Here is a 22,058-nt window from a genome sequence, read left to right on the forward strand (position 1 = left end):
GGTGTATGTGGCTACATCGATGATTAATTGATTCTCCTTTAATCATTAATAGGTCTATCCAAAATTTCTATTTTTTTCTCAGTCAGATTTGATGTTATATATTTTTATAAAATCATCCATTTTTGAAGTTTTAAAGTGTCATAAAATTTCCCTCACTTTCTCATCATTTTTTATTTCTGCTATATCTGTAATTTTATCTGGCTGTCATTCTTGAATATTGCTTCTTTACATCTTTTTTCTTAAGCAATTTTGACAAAATTTGGTTATTAGTTATTTCAAAAAAAATTATAAGCCAGGTTCTTGTTTTATTGATTTTTAATAAATCTTCATTTTTCTATTTCATTAGTTATTGTTTCTATTACCTTCCTTTGTCGTCTTTGAATTTATTCCATTGCTGCTTTTCAAATTGTGGAGTTGACCACTCATAAATTTTTACTCTTCTTTAATATATAAACACTTAAAGCGATAAATTTCCTCATAACCCTACTTTAGAAGCATCCTACAAATCTTGGTAGTTTTTTTCATTATAGTACTTTTTGATTGTGTTCTAATTTTCTGTATTTTTTTTGACCTGAGTTAATTTTAAAAGTTTAAAATTTTCCAGTTATATGGATTTTTCACATTTATCTTCTTGTTACTTATTTTCAACTCATTTGTATTGTGGTTGGGAAGGTAGCCCATATAAAACCAATTCTTGGCATTCATTCGCGAGCTTTGTGGCAAAATTGATAGTCAGCTTTTGAATATTCCCTATGTATCTGAGAAAGTGTTTTCTCTAATTTGGGGCACCTTATTATATATGTGCATCTGTGAGATAAAACTTATGTGTCATGTCATTTTATGATATTATATATCTATAGTGCTTTCTATAGTGCCTCTCTCCTCTCTGACTGTGATTTAGATCTGGCTACACCTAACAGAAAAAAATATATATGTAACAAGATAGAAATCATACAGGCTGGTCTAGACTTCATGTATATGAGAGATAAATACAATTCTGCCTCTGCCTAAGTGTCCAGAGCTGATGTCGTAGCATCCTCCCTGGACTGTGGGGCTTGCTTACTCCCTCCCTGTACCTGTCAGGGGTGTAGGTTCTTCCCTCCACTTCTCCGACCACCTCTGACTGATAACCAGGGGTGACTCACCTTTTCTAGAGAGACTTATGGCAAAATGCGTATACAAGAGTTATACAAGATACAAGAGTTATATATATATTAAAATTTTAAATTTATATATATATATTTAAATTTTAAAGTTTTATATATATATATATATATATATTTAAATTTTATTTTTCCATGACAGTTTATATTGATTATTATTCTTAGTTTCAGATGTACCAGATAGTGGTTAGATAATTATACATTTTACAAACTGTGTACCTCAATATTTCTGTTACCTACCTGGCACCATGTATAGTTCTTACAACACTGTTGACTGTATAAAATATGCTTTACTCTATATCCCCATCAGTATTTTGTAACCACATATTTGTGCTTCTTAACCCCTTTACCTTTTTCACCCAGTCCCCAGACCCCTCCCCTCTGGCCATCACCAGTGTATTCTGTGTATCTGTGAGTCTGTTTCAATTTTTTTTGTTCATTTATTTTGTTCTTTAGATTCCATATGTCAATGACATCCTGTGGTGTTTGTCTTTCTCTAAATGACTTAATTTCGCTTAGCATCCTACCCTCCAGGTCGATTCATGCTGTCACAAATAGTAAGGTTTCTTTGTTTTTACAGCTGAGTAATATTCCATTTTATCTATGAACCGCCACCTTTTTTATCCACGTGTCTATTGATGGGCACTTAGGTTGCTCCATACCTTGGCTATTGTCAATAATGCTGTATGGATGGGGGTGCATACATTCTTTCAAATTTGTGTTTTGGGCCTCTTTGAGTATATACCCAAAAGTGGAATTGTCATAAGGAAGTTCCATTTTTAATTTTTTTTGAGGAAACCCCATGCTGTTTTCCACAGTGGCGGCACCGGTCTGCAGTCTCAACAACAGTGCATGAGCGTTCCCTTTTCTCCACATCCTAGACAGCGCTTGCTGATTTATTGATGATAGCCATTCTGACAGGTGTGAGGTCCTATCTAATTGTAGTGTTCATTTTTGCATTTCTCTGGTGATTAGTTGATTTACAAAGATTTTTCTCCCATTTTCTAGTTTGTCTTTTTGTTGAAGGTTTCCTTCGCTGTGCAGAATGCTCAGTACTTTAGATGCAGTACACCTTTTTGTCCTCTCAGTGTATGAAGCAGGTTACTTATCTCCATTTAGAGATGAAGATCCTGAAACAGAAGACCTGAGACACTTAGTGGTTTTTGCCAAGCATTACCTTTATACCAGCAGACCCTCAGTTCTAACCAAGGTCCGACTGATTCCTACTTCAGCAGTTTGAATCGTAGGCCGAGCCACTAAAACATTAACTCGTTATATCTTTAGGTCATCACTGAGTGGTCTTCTCACATCATCCTTTAGGCAGCACCAAGAGTCCCTGGCGGCAGAGAGAGAGAGGCGGCGACAGGAGAGAGAAGAAAGGTTGCAGAGAATAGAACGGGAAGAAAGGAACAAATTCAGGTAAGAAGGGTTTTCAAATTTTTAAAATAATTAATTGAAATTAAAGCACGTGGCTTCACAGCTCTGTATGATTAATAATGGTGTTATGGGATTAGGAAGTTTGCATTTGCTTTGGATTTTGTCTATTTTCAAGGAAGAGCAAGACATACCTGCAGTTGGATAGATCTGGTGGGTCAGGGCCTTGCCCCACCTCTAACCAGGTGGCAGGAAGCAGAGCCGACAAGCCAAATACTGCTAAGGATTTGTGTCTTCTGAGCCCTCCATGATCTAAAATGGTCTTCCCAGGTCTCTCTAAAGATGGAGAACCTAACTGTCTTAATGTAATTTGCCATTCCCCCAAAGTTACTCATGTTTTATTCATATTCTATTGGATGCCTAAAAGAAATGCTTTTCTCACTTTCTGGTTTGCTTCTTGTTCCCTGTAGCAATCTTCAGTATTTTCTTTAAAACAATAACCTCTCCTCCTATGGGGAAGAAAAGTCAGTGTGTGAGTACTCCCCACTCACTGTCCCCCAACCTCCTGGTCTCTGCTCAGCTCCACGAAAATGTTCCCGCCTGTGGCCCACACCAGGTTCCATGTCTTAACCTATCTGCCCCCACTGAGTCCGGTGTTGCTCTGTTTCTCTTCAGCCAGTTCTCTTGTTCTCTCCATCCTCACTTGTGTCCCCTCCCCTCCCTTGAGCTTCATGGTGCACAGTGCTTCGTGGAACGCAAAATACTTGCCAAGTCCTTCCTTACACATGTGTTCCTCCCAGTCAGCCTTCCCTTCCTTTTTCTTTCCCCACCTTCCTATTTGCCTTCTCCTTATCTCTCCCTTCTTCATCTTCCCAATCATCTTTCCTATAGTTTCTGCACTTTTGTCTTCTTTTCATTTCTCTCTCCATTTCCACGTCCCGTTTCCCCAATTCATTTCCTTTGGCAAATAATATTCCAACCAATTATCTCCAGTTAAATGTACAAAGAATGTAAAACATTGTCCATGAAGATTTACAGATTCAATAACTTTTTTTCAGCAGCCAGGAAGAGGAAGTATAATTGTAGAAATGATCAAAACATGAGCAGAGTTGTGAAGTTGCTGTAACTGTAACTCACTATCACGTGAAAGCGAATATCCCAAGTCTGTGTTGAAATGCTAATCCTGGCTTTCGTAAGACTGGGTTAATGGGCTGCATGAAGTGAACCAGCATCAGTCCCCACCACGGCCGGGTGGCATACCCTGAGCTGTGAGATTTCTACCAAGTAATACCTGGAAACGCCAGCCCTGTATGCACCATTTCCATAACGTAGTTCTGGAAGTTGTCCAGAACTTTCCTTTTGGAAAGACCAATTCGTGAAAACCCCTAGAACAGGCTACAGCTTCCTGTGGTGGGGCTTTCTGGGAGATTTGCATATTTTACCACCAAATAGCAGCAGAGAATCTGATTAAAACACCTGGAAAATTCAGAAATTAACTTGCATCTCTAAAGGTTTTGATTGAAAACCTCTGAAAACAGGGCGGCGGTTCTGAGTAAGAGGGAGCCGGCACAGTCCCTTCTGTCTCTTCTGCATCACCGCATGCCCCATAAATCATGGACCAGGTGCACCGAGCTCCAAACACTCTGCGGTGGTAGAGGAGCAGGGGAACTTGGGAAGGAGACTTGCGTTCAACGTCCCACCTACTCAGTGAAAGTCTACCATTTTTTTCTTCCAATAATCACCAGGCTCATAACTCAGAGACACCCCCCCTACCCAGACATGTGTACCAAGTGTGCACTCAAATACCTGTAAGAGAAGGCCTCTCCTTTTGGGCAAAAAAGCAGTAAGAGAAATTTCTGAGGGTCAGAGAGTAGAGAAAATCTCCTGGTTGTTTTTTTTCCCATATTTTTTCCATCTCTCCTACCCCAGCCTCCGAGCAATACCGTTATAGAAGCACAGTGATGGTGGCAGTGTCCAGGCCGCTGCCTAAACTCTGAGGGTGGGGGGGCCCTTCCTCTGACCGGAAGACCTATGACCCAAGAGCACTGGACACGTCACCATTTTTCTCTCTGTGTCCTCCTGCTGCGTTGCCCTGGGTGCAGATGGAGTTGCTGAAAGTATGCCCCAGAGCAGGAAAAATAAAGCCCAAGCTTTCTGGCTGGAGGACCAGGAAGGGAAAACCCAGGGAAGCCAGGGAAGAGTAGGGAAGAGTAGAGAATTCAAGAGAGTAACGATTAGTGCAGCTATGGTCCGGAACCTAAAGAGCATACCACAGACTTGGAGAAGTCAGGACAGGCAGATGGTCCAACCCTTAGGCTCCAGACTGGCTACCGGGTGGTACACACAGGGCTTGAGTGCAATAGCACTAAAAATATCTGAAAACTGAGCTGATATTGGATCCAATAAAAGAAGATAGAACTCACAGGCTGAACCTAACTTAGTTGTTTGCCTTCTAAAGGAAAACAAAAGAAAACAATCCAGGTCTTCACAGAATTTAAATAAGATCCAGAGTCTCTTTGCAAAATATTTTAAAACAGACAGAATGCAATCCAAAATGACTTGTCATCCAGAGAGCCAGGACAATCTTAACTCAGAAGGGAAAGAGAACCAAAACATAGTAACCACAAAAGGATGTTGTCTTTATCAGACAAAGACTTTAAAGCATTTATTATAAACAGGCTCTGAGAAGTGAGGGCAAATGATTGTGAGACAAATGGAAAGCTATGTCTCTGCAAAGACATAGAAAATATAAAGGGAAGTATATATGGAACTGAAAAATACAACAACCAAAATAAAAATTGCATTGGGTGGGCTCTATGGCTGAATGAAGATGAGAAAAGAACCATGAACTTCAAGACAGAACCGTGGACATTATCCAATCTGAAAACTAAAACAAAACATTGAAAAAAATGAGTGGTCCCTCAGGGTCCCTTAGAATAGAACCTAAATGCCTGCCATTCATGTCACTGGAGTCCCAGAATAATAGAACAAGAATGCACAGTGCATTGCAATATATACTTAGTCATTGTGTTGTAATATATATGTCCTATATATGGGATATAAACTTCTTGATTTAAGAACATGCAATATACATGACATATAACAAAGAGCATATATGATAACCAGAATCTCTCTGGGCTCTTAAATGACAAATGAGATCCATTTGGTACCAAAAGCAAATACTGGACAGTTATGAGCATGGTCTCTGAAGATGCGTTGCCTGGGTCTAATCCTCACTCTGTTAATAGACAGATAGCTAGATAGACAAACAGACATTCAAATAAACCTTGTCCAGGAAGGAATGCTGATCAGCAGGACAGACCACACACAACTATTAATTACAATGACAGCAGTTTCTAAAAGTCTGAGGATGACCAAAAAGACATTCAACAAAGGAGATAGGGAAAGCTGTATAAAGTAGACCCTGGAGTTACCCAAATGGCTCACCTTTCATCACCCATTACACTGATTTAAGTTCTTGACGCTCCTGATTTTTCTTCACGTACCACCTAAAAGTGTTTCCTTATCTGCTGTTATTTTTGTTGAATATGTTCTTAAACTTCTTGGTTTATGGAAAACTTTACTTCTGGTATGGAGAGTGATGAGGGTGGATGTTTATAAGTGATGACAAATTTGAGTCTTTGTCGCTCCTTTCTCCCTCTCCTAACTTGTTTTCGTTGCTCTCACTTACTGCTCCTTTACATCCAGTTACCAGTGCGGTGAGGGGTGGAATGACTACACCACGTTAGGCCCAATGTAGAAAACCACCTGGTCGGAATTTCCCGATAAAAGAAACGGTCTATCAAGAGGTGGCTGATCACAGGCTTAACCCTAGGTTCATGTCGGAACCTCAGCAGCAGGAACAAAACATTAAAACTGGACAAAATTGGGCATCTCATGGGTACAGACAAAGGAGAATGCACAAAGCAGGAGCTTCCTGTGGTCCCCGCAGAGAAGCAGATGTGAGGGATGCAGAAAACGAACCCTGGGCTGTGGGAGGCGTGTCCGAACTGAGGAGCGCACCACAAAACAGCCAGGACACTCGGCTGGGTTCCTGAGAGGAGAGCCGTGGCGGTCCCAGAGCTGGACCGACTGTGGATCACCTCAGAAAGCTGTTGCTTGCTTGTCGCTGCCATGCTTTATTTATGCATTATTTCACTCTTTAAAAACTGTCTTCTTCTCCCTTTTGCTCATATGCTTGCATTCTTCTTTCCAAAGAGTAGTTGGTCATGTCTCTGAGTGCATCCAATAATCCCATGTTTTTGGACTCCTTGTGATTTTATAGAAAATCCATTATACTTATGACTCTAAAGTACAGACTTTACCCTTGGTTTTTAAAAGTTCAACTACGACCACTTTCCATCTGAGGCAATAGTGGGCTTTGATTATGTACTGTTAATAATTTCTTGGCAATTTTATGAGCATGTAATTCTGTTCTCTTTCTTGCTATTTTTTTCTTCCTTATATATCCATTAGCCGAGAGTATTTAGACAAAAGAGAGGAGCAAAGGCAAGCAAGAGGAGAAAGGTTTGTATATCTCTTCTTCTCCATGTAACCAAATGGCATGTGACTTGGCACTTCTAACCAAGCATGCAGTGGAGACTGTGTTAATTGAAATATAATAGCTTTGCTTCAGAGACCTAAGACTTTTTGGTAATGGGCATTTTGCAGAATAGAGTATTCTGGTTATCTAAATTTTCCAAGTAAGTACAGGTTTATTGGTTAGTGCCATCACCGTGTGAAATGTGTGTCTGTCTCCAAGCTTCTGCAAATGAGCACATTAATTTAGTATATTGATGTATGTATATTGACGGTATGTGTTTTCTATACCCTGCACCACCACTACTGAGCCTGGGTCAGGTGTCCCTACTGCATGCTTCCAAGTCACTTGCTCGTTCAGCTTTCTCACCACAAATATTTGAGTGCACTCGCTGTGCGGGGCACTGGCTGGGCCACCATGCCCACCTGCGACACTGAATGTGCCTGATCTCCCTACTGAACTGTACTCAGTTCCGTGGTGGTAGGAGCCACGCCTGATTGTCCTTGGTTGTCCCAGAGCCTCCCTCAGTTCTTGGCACATATTAGACACTTAGGAAAGATGTATGAAATCAATGAGGTAGTGAACTAGCGGCTTTATTTCAAATATTCAAACTGTAAACCAGTTTTAAAATTTCAGTGGTGATAGGCTTTGAATCCTGTTCAAAGGCACATAGTTAATGTATTTGATATCTGATCAATGAACAAAGGAAAGAAACTGTTTGGGGCAGTAGAACAGCACAAGACAAAATTTTAGACCCTGGTACTGCAGTTACTCCCTCTACCACCAGATGGGGTTACTGTCTGGAGAGATGGAATGGCTGACTTTATACCAGAGCCAGTTGGGAGCCTAACAATCTGTGGTCTAGGCCAATAAAAAAGTGAAGCTAATGTTTTTAGACACCATCAGCTAAATAGATCAAGACAGTCTGAGGCATGGAGGAGTGGAGTCTGCCTGTGTTCAATTTAAAAATTAGATGCGTAGGTCAGTCCCATAAACAAAACTAAGGCATTGCTTAATTCCAACATGTTCCGTTATTGCCATCCTAATAACCAAGGTGGCCAGCAAATTTGCAGTGAAAGATACCGGTAAAGAAACAAGAAACTCCTGTTTCTCTAATTCATACCATTTTTTTTACATTGGTAGATGTAAAAGTACAAGTGTATTTTCATATACTTGTACTGAAAATGCTCTTATCTTGTGCCCAAGCTTAAGAAGTCCAATATTACCTGTTTATTTTGTTTTTGGCTTTTCCTCCAGATTTTGCACTTTTTTTGAGCTTCTGACAACCTGACTGTCAGGTAACGTCTGCACAGGGAAGGCTTGGAAGCTCTTGGGGAGACATAAGGTCTGAACCGGCTCAGGCTGACCTTAAAATTTTCCAAACCATCAAAGCCTTCCTCTTTTGGAACACTATTTTCTGTTCTTTTCCCCAAAGCAGAATATCACTTCCGCCTGGAAAACTTGTGCAGAGGACTTTGCCACTCCTCACGCTGACCTCAGCCCTCACCTCCGTGCTGGTCATCTGCATGGGCCTTCTCAGCTGGGGCAGGGGCAGGCTCCTTGTAGCCTCATGTGGGGTCTTTCCTTATAGCCCACTCTCCAGGTGCACAGAGGTTTGGGGGAGCATTGGGCATCTTCCTCTGGTTCAGACCAGCCACGTTTCTTGGTTAGTTTCATGAATCAGCTGGTGAAGATGGGAATGAGGGGACATACTGGCCTCCCTCTCTGGAGAACTGTTGGGGGTAAGCCAGGAAAAGATAACTGCCAAGTGTGGTGGGCTTCGGAAATAGTTGAAGAAGCTGCTGGAGATCACAGGTGGAAAGAGACTGCGAAACAAGGAAAAAGACCCCATCTATTAACTCTTCATGACAGAGCCCGGCATGTGTGGGGGATTCCATGTTTCTTACTCTTAAAGCAACGACCCAGAAAAAGATGGCCAGAGTCAGGGCGGGGTGGGGGCGGGGGTTGAAGTTTGTAACATCTAGTGTGACAAGACGAATGTCACTTTGCTATTTTGAGATGGATTGACCATCCAGACACATTTGATTTAATTTTGACTGATTTTATTTCATATCACCTCTTCCCATAATTTCAGGCAAACTGTTTCACTGACATGGTGCAGATTCAGAGTAAGTTTCTGTTGAGCTGCTACTTCTGTTTTTTAAATATTAGAAGAAAAGTATTAGAAAATATTAGAAGAAATATTGTCATAATCATTATGACAATGATTGATTTAAGTGACGTTCATGAATAATTTTTGGAGGGAGTAGTAAGCAATGAGATGCAGGCCAGGGGGCTTGTCGGGACAGGGGGCAAGGTGGGACTTAGTCGGGGGGGACGACAGGGTGCGGAGGACGAATGCCCACGGCAAACAGGGTTGTGGGAATGGATTACAAGGGAAAGGTCAGGACTAGGCCAGGACCTGGAAATGATGCATGTAGTGGTCAGTGAAGCAGGAAGACAGGCCCCTGAGCACTGCTTAATAGGTATGAGGACAGAGGAGAACTTGGAACCAGATTTGGGGTTAACACAAAAGGGAATTGCTGAGTAGGAGGGTGGCAGGAAAAGTCATTAGTAAGTAGGATCAGGTTAATCTACAGTCAAGCAGGGTTTCCATAGGGCCCTGTAAAGATAGACTGGGCCTGAGAACGTTCTCTTGGCTGCTTCCAGCCCTGCTGCCTGTGCCCGTGGTGGATGTTGAGTGTCTTTCTCACTGACCTGTGAGCTCCCTGATGTGTGGTGGTGGGGGCGGAGTGGGGCGGGGTTCCTCTTTATTATTAAATCTCTAATACCTACTGCAATTGGTAGCACATGACAGGCACTCAAAAACCGTTCATTAAATAATGAAAAGATGGATGAATAAGCAAAATATAGGGAAGAAAATTTTCCCTATCTTTCTTCCAGAGGGAAGAAAAATGGGGATGTTTAGATGAAGGAAGCAAAGGTGAAAAGCCTTTTTGGGGCTGTAGGTAGAAAACTCAGTGCTTTGCAGTCATGAGGCTTCATCAGAGTCTGTGGGTTGGGGCTTGTGTCACCACTAGGCAGCAGGGACTTGTGACAGTCACTGCATGGGCTGGTGGGCTTCCTGGATCAGGTGCTGTTGGGTCCCCAAGTGGTAGCACTGAGAGTGACTGTGCAAGCAAAGGTCATGCTGTTGGTCCAGTCGCCCCCAAGGACAGCTGGAGGTGCACATGGGCTGGGAGCGGTCACCGAAGGCCTGGTGACCCAGTTCTCCCCAGGCACATTAGTCCGTCCTCACCACTCACCACTCTGGCCTGTTGACTGTAAAGAGTGCTACTCCCATTTTAGAAAGAATTAGTGGCTCTTGACCTCTGGGTCTCCCTGCACCTGCCATTTTTGAAAGTCTTTAAATGAGGCAAAACATATGTACCATAAAATTTACCATTTTAATCATCTCTTTAAGTACACAAATCAGTGGTGTTCAGTACATCCACACTGCTGTGCGAGCAGTCCCCAGAAGCTTTTCATTTTGTAAAACTGAAACTTTCTACCCCTTAAACAAATCGCATGTCCCCTCCTCTGCCATTTTGTTTATCCCATAACCCTCCTTGGGACAATTTAGATTAAACCTGGGGCTTGTCCCATGCCTCCTGGATCCTCGAGGATGGCACCCGTGAGACTAGGGGCGCACAGGAAGAGTCTGTGAGTCACGTTTACCCAGACTCTGGGGGAGAAAGCCCCGGAGTTCCCCCCAAATGGGGTGAGTCCTTTGGCTGCTGGCACATGCCTGCCAGCCTAACTGCCCACAGGGTGGGGCCTGAAGAGGTCAGGGCCAGGGCTGGGCCAGCCGAAATGAAGGTCATAAATGGGTTGTCCTCCTGGCTTTGTTCCCGTCCTTCCTGCACTCTGCTGATGTCACTGAGCTCTGCTTTCCTGCTCCAGGGTCCCAGTCTTCCAGTCTCCCAGTCTCCAGGACCGTGCAGGTCCCCTTATTTGCATGTCATTCCTTGCCTGTCCCTTTCTCTTGTCACAGAAGGCTTGGACTCAATGAGGGAATATCAGTGCTCACAGACTCATCCTGGGCTTGCAGCCTTTCTGGCCTTGAGTTTGCCACTATTGCATTGAGACTATGCCTCCTACAGGCTCCGACCCTCAGGATCACTTTTTTCCCAAGATTCCCATCACCTCCGTGCCAGGTGGTTTTTCCTTGCTGGTCAGAATTAAGTTCACAAATACTTTTCTTTTGGCACCTCTCCTACCTTTTGAGAGGTGATGTCAGCAAGAAAAGCCCAGGGCATCTAAAGCTTTCTCTCTGGGCGTAGCATCTTCATCCTCCCCCTGGGAGGCAGCTGTTCGTGAAGCCAACCGCAGATGTCTGTATCTGTGCGGACCCAGCGCACATCTCGTTTCAGAGATTCACGGTGTGAGGAAACTCACTCTCCAGGAAAGTGAAATAGGGTGCATTTGCCCCATTGGCACCCTGTGCTTCAGGGGGACCTCTGTAGGTGGGGTGCCGCCCTGCAGGCTCTCACTGTGCACTTTGCTTGTTCTGCACCAGCTGAAGTGCAAGGTGCCGAGGGAAAGAACAAAGAAGGGTAATCTTCCTGTTCTCAAAAATCCTATTATCTGCTTGTTGAAAACAGACATACACATGTGAAAAGATGACTAAATATGCCAGGCAGTAAATGTAAAATGCCATCTGAGTTGAATGGACTACATATCCGACATAAATTCAGAGGCAGGGCCCAGATCACTTCCAGCTGTGGTGGTCAAGGCAGGCCTCACAGGGGGAGATGCGCACCAGAGCCTGGCCTGCAGGGCAGGCTGCCGTCGGAATGGCAGAGAGAAGGACTGATGATCACAGATGTGGGGGAGCCACACCTACCTTAAGGGTAAATAAAGAAATGCATGCTTTTTGAATGCGTTTTTAAAGGATTTTTGTAGGGGCTCCACCATTGTTATCCAGGGGAATTAGGAGTGTCATATGGGGGCTATGATGGGCAGAGTTGAGGGCTTGCCCACTAGGAGTAACCGAAGCAGTGAATCTGGATGGACGTGAGTCAGGGTCTTGAATAAGCTGTTCCAAAGTTTAGTGGTGGGTAAGATAGTCAGAACCCAGCTACAGCTGGGTTCGTAAATTTATTTCTGAACAAATAATGGTGGGTAAAATTAGCAGACATCTGGAAGAGGCACATATTTCAAAGTTATTTTGGTCTGATCTATAAAGCGCACCACGAGGAATATGATTGGTAGCTGGTCTTAATAAACAGTTAGTGGGTTCTGCCTGCCTGAAATGCAAAACAGATGTATCTTTGTTCTTTTAAACTGACTTTGATGAATAAACTATATGTGACGTCAGGTCCAAGCTATTGGGTGTCTGAGTCGGACTCAGAAATATTTTCGTATATAAAAAAGTTTCCATGGTCGACACCGGGAGAACAAAGTGAATTCCAGTCACATTGCTGTGCGCATTGAGGCAGGTTCAGAAATTCAGGGAGGCCCTTCTCCAACACCCCCTTTTGGCAGTCGGGAGGCACTGTTTCTCTCTGCCGTACAAGGGCACCTTCCCATTTCACATCTGTGAGCTCTGAGGGTGTGTGGTTTTCAGCTGTCACCGCTGGGCCTTTTTGATGGTCATTATTGTCATTTTGCGTATTTGTACAAATGTCCCCTGAAAGAGCAAACTAGGATTCTGCAGCAGTGGTCCGGGATCTGGAGACTGTGTGATGTGGCCATTCCCTCCAATTTGCTTGGTTATGCAGGATGCAGGATTTTTAATCATTAGCATCTTGGCTTTGCTGGGTGTTTCTGGCAACCGGGCCCTCCAGCCAGCCCTGTGCTGTGCTCTGTGCATCAGGAAAGCAGCTCACTCTGCAGGTGTTTCGTCCATAAACAAGCATCAGCCACAGGCTCCTCTTTCTTTTTACGGAAACCCTTTGGAATTTAACTTTCAGATACAAATACTTGGAGCAGTTGGCAGCTGAGGCGCACGAGAAGGAACTGAGAAGCCGGAGCACGAGCGGGGGCAGAGCTGACCTCTCCTTGGACCTGACCTCACCAGCAGCCCCTGCCTCCCCTGCCCCTCTGAGTGCAAGCCCCTCATCTCTAGACACACAAGAGGCTCTCACGGGAGCATCCTCCTCCCCGGGAGCACGTCAGCATCCCCAAGGTGAGTGCCGGGACAGGAGGGGGAAACTGGTGGGTTCATTAACCCCAGATGGGCTTTCTCTGGGCTGTTGTAACCATTCCTATGTTCAAACTAATACCGTCAGCCAACTACGCACAAGCTTAGTGGGCTGACTGCAACCTGCACGGCCGCAAATAAAATATTAAAGCAAAATGACTTGGAAAGATTGTCATTGTATGCTCACTGAAAAAGAATACTAAAAATAAGATCTACTTTGACATCTAATCTTAAATCACAGGGTTTTAACTTAGTCCTCTATAATTTGGATATTATTTACTTATTGGATCTGCCCCACAAAGTGGCCACTTTGAAATATTCTTACCCTAGGAATTGTGGGTCTGGTTTAAATTAAGCTGATGGAGGATAAAATTAATCAGGGCAAGCAAAGAAAAATGTGGACCTAGTGCAAATGGGAGTTAAATGTCGAAGAAGAAAAAATTTGAAAATAGTAAAGATTACTGACACATGGTATGTATGGGCGGAGGTGCTTGTGCGCAGGCAGACAGGCTCTCCCTGGAAAAATTCCCTGTCGCCTCAGCTTTACTAGGGCAGAAAACAAGGGTATCATACACTGCAGCCTCAGAGGATCAGCTGTTTTCCTGATTGCTCTGACAATGGTGGGCCCATTTTCTTTCACATTAACCGAGAGGATGGTCCTTGGGCACAGGCGACTCCACAATATGTGTCGACCCTACAGCTCACGCTGCTGGGTTTAGTCTAGTGTTAGGGCTTGCAGCCTGACTCAGACTTAGCCAACTGAAGAGACACTAAACTTCTAACTCCAGGAGGGCTGACTAAATATGGCATCCAGTTTAATTTAAACAAGGCAGGACTCCATGACCTCAGCAGAACTGGATGTAACGGAACAAACCTGGCTGTCCAATTCTTTGCTGGCTCTCCAAGCCTCGGGGCTCATTCTGCAGGAGCAGGCTGGCTGCACCGTAGCTTTCCGTCACATCCAGTTTCCCTGGGTCCCCCAGCGGTGGAAGACTGTCGCAGGTAGATGGCTCAGTTGTAGATGAGTAATGGCACTCATGACATGCTGAGACTGTGAAGAAACAGGGGGGAAAAGACTGTTCTGTAACAACTCTGTGCTATCCAAAGCCTGCCGGATATCACTGCTCTATCTGAGTTGTGGTGTTTCCAAAGGCAGCATGAAAAGTATTTTCCTGTAAATGAGTACAGCAGTTCATCTTGGGCCATTTAATTCTGACTGTTGTATACCTCAGAAGCTTGCTGAACGGTTGTCTCGACTGTAAAGTACAGAGTGGCCCCAGGGTGAGAGGGAGTTGTCAGTGTCTGTAAATATTCTTTGTCCTCCATTTTTTTAAATCTACTTGATGTCTGTTTATGGCAAAAAGGGAGTTCCTCAAGCCTTTTGTCCAGTTACAGTCAAACTTGAGGCTGTTCTAGCCAACTAAAAAGAACATTTTGAACTTCAGTAAGAACACAGAACATAGTTGAGTATATACAATATGCATTTGGAGGAAATAAAGTTATTTCAGTGTGTTTTCAGAAAGATAAATAGCAAATGTCAGTGTCCTCTACAAAGGAGGAATTGATAGAGACTGAGCAGATATTTGACTGAAATCACACAACGCATGAGCAATCTCTGCCTCTGAAAAAGGAATGCGGAACTTGAACTTAGACCCAGTTACAGGTTCATAAAGTAGCATTTGTCCGATGTTTGCTGTTTTCTGGGAAAGAAAGCAGTGGCTCCTGTGGGCTCTAGAAGAGCTGTCCATCACGTGGTAAGCAATTGTCATCCAAGTCAATAGGCAGCAGTGAAGTTTTCTAATGTCCCTGTCCCAATGCATGACTGAGTTATACGACTGCAAATTACAAGTGTATGAGAAGAAATGCCATTAGAAAATGGTCTCAATTAGAACCGCTGAGGCTTTTTTCTGAATGGGGCATCTCCGGCCTTTGACAGAAATCCGAAGTTGGTATGACAAAGATTTCCCTCAGCCTGGTTTGCTACTGTTATTTAAAACATTCTGCTAGCTTCCAATTAGTAGCCTATTCCTTTTACCAGCCTCTATTTTCAAATGCTCAAACTAATTTTTTTCCTTATCCCTAACATTTACAATATCCCAGCATCTGGAGGAAGAATAAAAAATATAATCACACATCCAGATGTTTGTCTTGCACCAAACACCTGGCATTATGTCGTCCAAATGTTCAGGAACTCACTCCCTTTTTCACTCTTTCTCCTTGTGGAGTCATGTGATAACTACCCACTCCACGTTTCTGTCATGCTCTGCCCCTTCCTCCCAGTGCTTGTGTTGAATACCTTGTTGTGCATCTGAGTAAGTAGGAGGATGCTGGCGTCTGTATTGCACAGAGTCTCAAAGACATGGGGAGGTTTGCTTCCGATCTTCTTGGCTCCCTGCTGGGAGGACAGCCAGTGTTTGGACTCAGCCCAGCCATTCCTCAGGGCATCGTGGTATCCCGGTATTTGGGGTGATGTTCATGTCAGTGCCACACCTTCTCCCCTGTATCTGCAAAACTGAGGGCTGCACTTCAGAAGTATATTTACATAAAAAGGAAAACCAGATATATTTGTTACTGAATTCTATGTACCTCGGGATGAAAGATCACCTTCTGGGTTCTTTTGTTGTTCAAACTCCTTATTCAGCTTCTGGAGAAATTTCAACAGCAAAAGATATGAAAACGTCAAAAGCTTCTCTACTTTTTCCTCTTAGAAAAACACTTTAAAAGGAGGAAGGGAGAGTGGTAAAATAGCCACAACATTGTGTGCCATCTAGTGATACCTTTGAGCCAAAACCTTCCCGGCTGAATCTGCTGTAACATTTGTATGAATTATGCCACTGCCCCCCCCCTCCCGCCCGCCCCGTCAAGTCAGTGTGTGCTTGGACTATTTCCCATCTGGTCCTCTGGGGGCTCACGGCAGATGTTTGTCCCAGTACTGCCTGGTCTTAGTGCTGATGGTCTGAATACTTTCTTTCCGCATGAAACTATGAGGCTCAAGTGAGGACAAAAGTGTATTTACATGTGTCCTCTTTTGCATCATGCTGTAATTAACAGATACTCAGCCCTCAATTTAGGTAAATGTGGGAGGGCCTATCTTTTCACCCACTGGTTTCATTATTTGTTCCTTATTTTCACTGAGCTCTGGTGAAATACACATCTGAATATCTATCTAGTACATTTATTTCCTTTTATTTAAAAAACTCGCCGGTGATACCAGAAACAAATAAATTGTTCTTACAAACCAGAGAATGTTCTTCTTGGGATAGAATTCTTTGATATGATTCTTGAGGAGTGAAATCCATATAGCAAGGTAACCTACCATCCCAGAGGGTGTCAGATCTATTTCATGGAAACAAAGTGGAGAAACTGCCCTTCGTAAAACCAGGTATTGACAGTGGTCTCTGCAGGTGTCCAGGGTTGAATTACCTTCCTTAAAGGCTAGAACTGTGTTCCTTCCTTACTCCTTGGCTTACACACCCGAGTCCCTCCTGAGGCTAGATGGAGACAGATGGCCTTTTCTGCTAGAAGGAAACTGCCGTCAAGGGTTTATAAGTATCTTTCACCTACTACTGACACTGGAAAAGGGTGTATAATGGCTGGATTATTTTTCTTATTTTTAGTTCAGTACTCTACAGGGTGGGGCAAAAGTAGGTTTACAGTTATGAGTATGCAAAACAGTTTTATTTGTTATTATTTATTAATTACTGCATTTTCTGAATGAATAACTACAAATCTTCTGTCCTACCCACAGATTGCACACAGAAATATTTTAGAGATGCATTTCCAAACTTTACTACCCTATATTAATTTTATGTCAGGGAAAATGATGTTTAACAGTGGTTTTTTTCCCCCTACCTAAAATTGGATTCCTAGTTATTTCCACATATCTCTTTGTTTGGCTCTGGAGATAGAAGCTGTGGCCTATATGGTCATGTGCTGCTCACCAGCGTCCACCAGGAGGCATTTCGAGAAATCGTCAACATGGTGTACTGATAGTTTCTCTTAGATATTCAAGCATTTAAAATACTGGTAAATATGACAGTTCCTCTAGCCTCCCGACCCTCACACCTAGGACTAAAATATAGACATATAGTTATATCACGAAATGCTCACTTTGTTTAAATGAATAATCATTTTTCATGTAGGCATCAGTTATCATCATGGCAGTTGTTGATACCAGTCATTGAGCATCTTTGTCACCTTTGTTGTGTTGTGTGTTTTGAGTCTCCTTCAGGTGTAGACTCTATGCTAGGTTACTTCACCCACATGGCAGAAATCAGAAACATCTGGTATCCTATTTCCAGCTGGCACAGTAGCAGTAGAATATCATCAATCATCGGCCTAATGCATACTGGTTCCCTTGCATAAAGCTTTTGGACACCTCCAGTCCCGTATTTCATGAATTGGCAGGAAACTAGATTCCTTGCGGCTCTGTGACTCCGGGCTTGCTCCGCCTCACCGTACCTCATCCGACTGCTTCTACTTGATGAGACTCGGTCAGTTAAACCGAACCTCTCAGGAACTCTACCCGAGGCCAACGCCCTGTCTGCTACACCTGCTGTGCAGTGTTGGTTTTTTTTTTTTTTCTGAGATCCTTTGCAAATCATTAGATTTTTTTTTTGATTTGCCATTTTGCTGTCTTTAAAAATGGAAGAAAGCAAAACTTTCCCTTTTTTCTCCTACAGAGAATAACATTTGCCTACAGTGTGTTTTCCTGCACTGTATTTTAAACCATTAAATAGTCTTGAATCCTTTGGATGTAGNGATGAGACTCGGTCAGTTAAACCGAACCTCTCAGGAACTCTACCCGAGGCCAACGCCCTGTCTGCTACACCTGCTGTGCAGTGTTGGTTTTTTTTTTTTTTTCTGAGATCCTTTGCAAATCATTAGATTTTTTTTTTGATTTGCCATTTTGCTGTCTCTAAAAATGGAAGAAAGCAAAACTTTCCCTTTTTTCTCCTACAGAGAATAACATTTGCCTACAGTGTGTTTTCCTGCACTGTATTTTAAACCATTAAATAGTCTTGAATCCTTTGGATGTAGACAAAGTATGAATCTTACTTAAGTACACTTAAGTAAAGACAAGGCAAATAATGGTATTGGGAAAGCTGTTTAAAAAGATGTTATATAATCAACATGATAACTTCACAGATAGCAATTAGGTATCAGAATCTGTGAAGTATCTAAGACTTTACCATACTTGGTAAGTTTGAAAGTTAACCTGCCACAATTCCATGGATGTTGGCAGAAGATACGAAACTCCTGGTTCAGAGACAAAGGACTTCATTACTTGTAACAATAGTAGTAGCCAGAGTATCAACACTTGTGCCATTTCTCCAAGCCCCAGTGCCTACAAGGTGATATGAATAGGCCCAATCGATACCTGAATGCACACACAGAGAAATCCTGAGCTTAGGGATCCCCAATCTCTTATAGCTGGCACTTAGCATGTCTTCCCTTTGTCCCAGAGAAAGGCATTGTTTTTAACACTGTGGGCAATAAGCCATCCAGCCCTCTGCTCTACAAGGAGACACTGTCTTTGTCTTCTAAGGCTGTTTGCATGCATCCTTAGAAAGATCATCTGGAACAAAGGCTCTTGGTGCCTCTGCTTTGTGCGACTCCAGAACACAAGAGACCCTTGGAGAATGCTTTCTGAGCATTGGCTGATAATGGTTGTGAACCAACCTTTACAATCAGTTTTGCATCCTAAAATCCTCTTAATGTAAACAAAAAAATAGGTCTTGGACAGTAATTAGCTTGTTTGTTCTTGACATAGCAAAGAATGATCAGGAGCTGCAAGACCCAGCCTGCGGCAGGCTCTGGGCGTCAATGAGTTTTTCTGTATCTAAAGGTGCTAACAGGGAATCTTGAAAGATATCTGTGCCTTTCATTCCAGGTGGGGGCCTTGGGTAAATGTTCCCAGGGTCACTGAGAAGGCTTCCACAGGTAGGGCAATGAGCATTCTTCAAAACAATGTGGTAGTGTGAATTTCTAGAGTAAATGACTGAAACTGGGAAGTAGCAAAAACAACAACTTCCTGGCTCCTTCCAGCATCCTTATCTGTGTTCAGGGCCTTGATCATCACTCTGCCTTCTCTGCCACTTCCTCTTTCCTCTCTAGCATCCCTGCCTTTCGCTCACAACCCCATAATGTATTTGTATGAGATGCTACATGCCTTCAGTGTGGGACAAGACAATCACACATTGGTTTTCCAGTCCCTAAAAGTATGCTTTTTCAACAGAATCCCAGAGTTCAGTGACCCTGGAATGCATTTTATTTGCCTCTAAACATGGCTGCATCTCTGGAGTCTTCTGATGCTGGAATGTCCAAGATACACTGAGAAGTTTCAGTAGATTTTTGTTGACTTTCTAGATCCAGCATCTCTGGATCCCTGTGAATACCTCTAGCTGATCTCCCAAATCATTGTGTGATTTGGCTTTCATATCTTCTACATTTTTATCATTATTTTTGCATCATTTTTCATCAATATTTTCTGTCATTTGGCTTCAATCTTCTTATTCTTTTTCTGCCTGAACCCTAAATGTAAGGTTTTTTCCCAAGGTTTCATCTCCAGAAACCTGTCTTCATGATACACCCTCTAGCTCTGCCCTCACATGCCCACCTGTGACTCATAACTACCTACCATGTGCTGAAAACTGCTGGGTATCTCCAGCCTTGGCCTTCTTGAGCTCAGGACACATGCATCCAGCCTTTTTGGGCATCACCACCTGGATGCTTCTCAGACACTTCAGACCTAATAGGTACCAGACATTCAGATGGGAGGTGTCACCCATCTCTCACCCATAAAACTCCTGCCCTCAAACTGCTTGTATCTTCTAGTCCTCACCTGGCTGAGACCATTTTCTTGGCCTCCTCATTGAAGCTGGCAGCATACATGTAAGTTTTGATGCTTCCCTCAGTGTTCTTCCCTATGCCCAGTCAGTCTCCAAGTGTTTATGTGTTTCTTCCTCTCAGATCAGCCCTCTTCCCTGTCTTTCTATCACCAACACCTTAGTCCCAGTCTTAGCCATATCTGGTCTTGCTCTAATAGGTCTTACACCTTCTGAATTCTTCTGAGCAACCCAACCAAAACAGTTATTATCTACACCTTGTTCCTAGAATCTTCTAGTAGCTCTCCATTATTCACAACATAAAGTTAAGACCTTACATGACACTCAAGACCTTCGGTTATCTGGTCACTACGACCAGTCTATTACCACCACTCTGGCCCCCACATGCTGTGTTCCATCAGTACCTGAGAGGGACCGTGTTATGCCATACCTGTTACTCTCAGGTATGCCACGGTGCCTGACTGCAATCTTGCCCTGGGTGCCCGCTGGACTTTTAGTCCCCTAGTTAAAGCATCTTCTCTTCTTTAAAACCTTTGTTTCCTCTTCCGCATTTCCCTTCAGCTTGTGTGTACCTGAGATACAGGTTTATCTGTGTGTACCTGAGATATAGGTTTATCTCACTGCATATGCAATCGTTCCCCTCCTCATTGGTATGTGCACTCACCTTTGTCATTGCCGAAGGCTCAGAGCAGAATGGGCATTTAGTACATGCCTTAGGAGCTCATGAATGAATAAACAATGTGAAAAAAGAAAGCAGACCCATTAATATGCACAGGCCGCTGTGCCCGGATATTTATTACCAGGCCACGATAGAGGACACATTTTTGACTATGTGGACCACCCTGTAAAAACTGAAGAAATGATAGTGGCCTAGTACAGAAAGGAAACTTTTACAAAGAGATGACACAATCTGTGATGGCCATTCCTTTCTGAGTCGAACTCTAAAGGAGAAAATTCAGAGAACGATTCTTAACAAATTTATAATTAAGACATTTATTCAACTGCATATCAAAATATGCCTTATTTTAACTGAAAATTTCTCCATCTCTTTCTGAATCAATTTGTTAACAAGCACAAATAAACTAAATTATTGATTCAGTGGAAAGCCACATCCATTAGTGAATGGATGTGAGTGAGAAAAACTCAACCTTTTGGAATGAGGATTTAAAAGTGGAATTTTGGGCCCTGGCTGGTGTAGCTCAGTGGATTGAGCATGGGACTGTGAACCAGAGTATCGCGGTTCGATTCCCAGTCAGAGCACATGCCTGGGTTGCAGGCCAGTTCCCAGCAGGGGACGTATGAGAGGCAACCATACATTGATATTTCTCTCCCTCTCTCCTTCCCTTTCTCTCTAAAAATAAATAAATAAAATCTTAAAAAAATAAATAAAAGTGTAATTTTGAATTGTACCCAATCTCAGGCTAGCTGGCTCTGCTTGGGATTGGTCATACTCTACCGGTAAAAAGAGCTCCTATTTTCCTTAGATACTGGTTGTTTGGATATTATAATATCTATTGGCTATGACTTAAGAAAGCACTTTAGCTTGAAAAATGTTATAAGCAAGACATTTCAAAAAGATTTTATATATTTATCTTTAGGGGAGAAGGGAAGGAGAGAAATATCAATGTATGGTTGCCTCTCATGCGTCCCTTGCTGGAAACTGGCCTGCAACCCAGGCATGTGCCCTGACTGGGAATCGAACTGTGATCCTTTGGTTCATAGGTCTGCACTCAATCCACTGAGCTATACCAGCCAGGGCAGAAGACATTTTTTCACATCTGACTTCTTTGTGCCTCTCATAGTGCTGTGCCCCTGAGAGGTCTAAATAAATATTTATGTAATAAATGAAGTTGCTATAATCACATTAAAACATCTAATTAAGAATAACTCTATCTTGCTCAGCTTGAAAAAATGAATTAGCTATAAAAAAAACCACCTCAAATTCAATCAGTTTATTTGCTGTTATTAGTTAGGACTACCCATTTTGA

General features: G+C 42.9%; 1 protein-coding gene across 8 annotated transcripts in view; it reads left to right on the forward strand.

Moving 5' to 3' along the window:
* Positions 1–22,058, forward strand: part of FHOD3 (formin homology 2 domain containing 3) — a 438,646-nt gene that overhangs the window by 342,000 nt on the left and 74,588 nt on the right. For 5 of the 8 annotated variants that reach the window (XM_037033114.1, XM_037033123.1, XM_037033145.1 and 2 more), the window contains 3 exons: positions 2,448–2,582; positions 7,014–7,064; positions 12,993–13,207. In XM_037033114.1, the coding sequence (XP_036889009.1) occupies positions 2,448–2,582; positions 7,014–7,064; positions 12,993–13,207 (401 nt within the window). The remainder of the gene's footprint in view (positions 1–2,447; positions 2,583–7,013; positions 7,065–12,992; positions 13,208–22,058) is intronic. The other 3 variants (XM_037033139.1, XM_037033161.1, XM_037033132.1) reach the window with 2 other exon arrangements.

Source organism: Sturnira hondurensis, unplaced genomic scaffold (assembly GCF_014824575.4).
Source record: "Sturnira hondurensis isolate 20B ecotype Veracruz unplaced genomic scaffold, ASM1482457v3 Scaffold0001872, whole genome shotgun sequence".
Classification (NCBI taxonomy): domain Eukaryota; kingdom Metazoa; phylum Chordata; class Mammalia; order Chiroptera; family Phyllostomidae; genus Sturnira; species Sturnira hondurensis.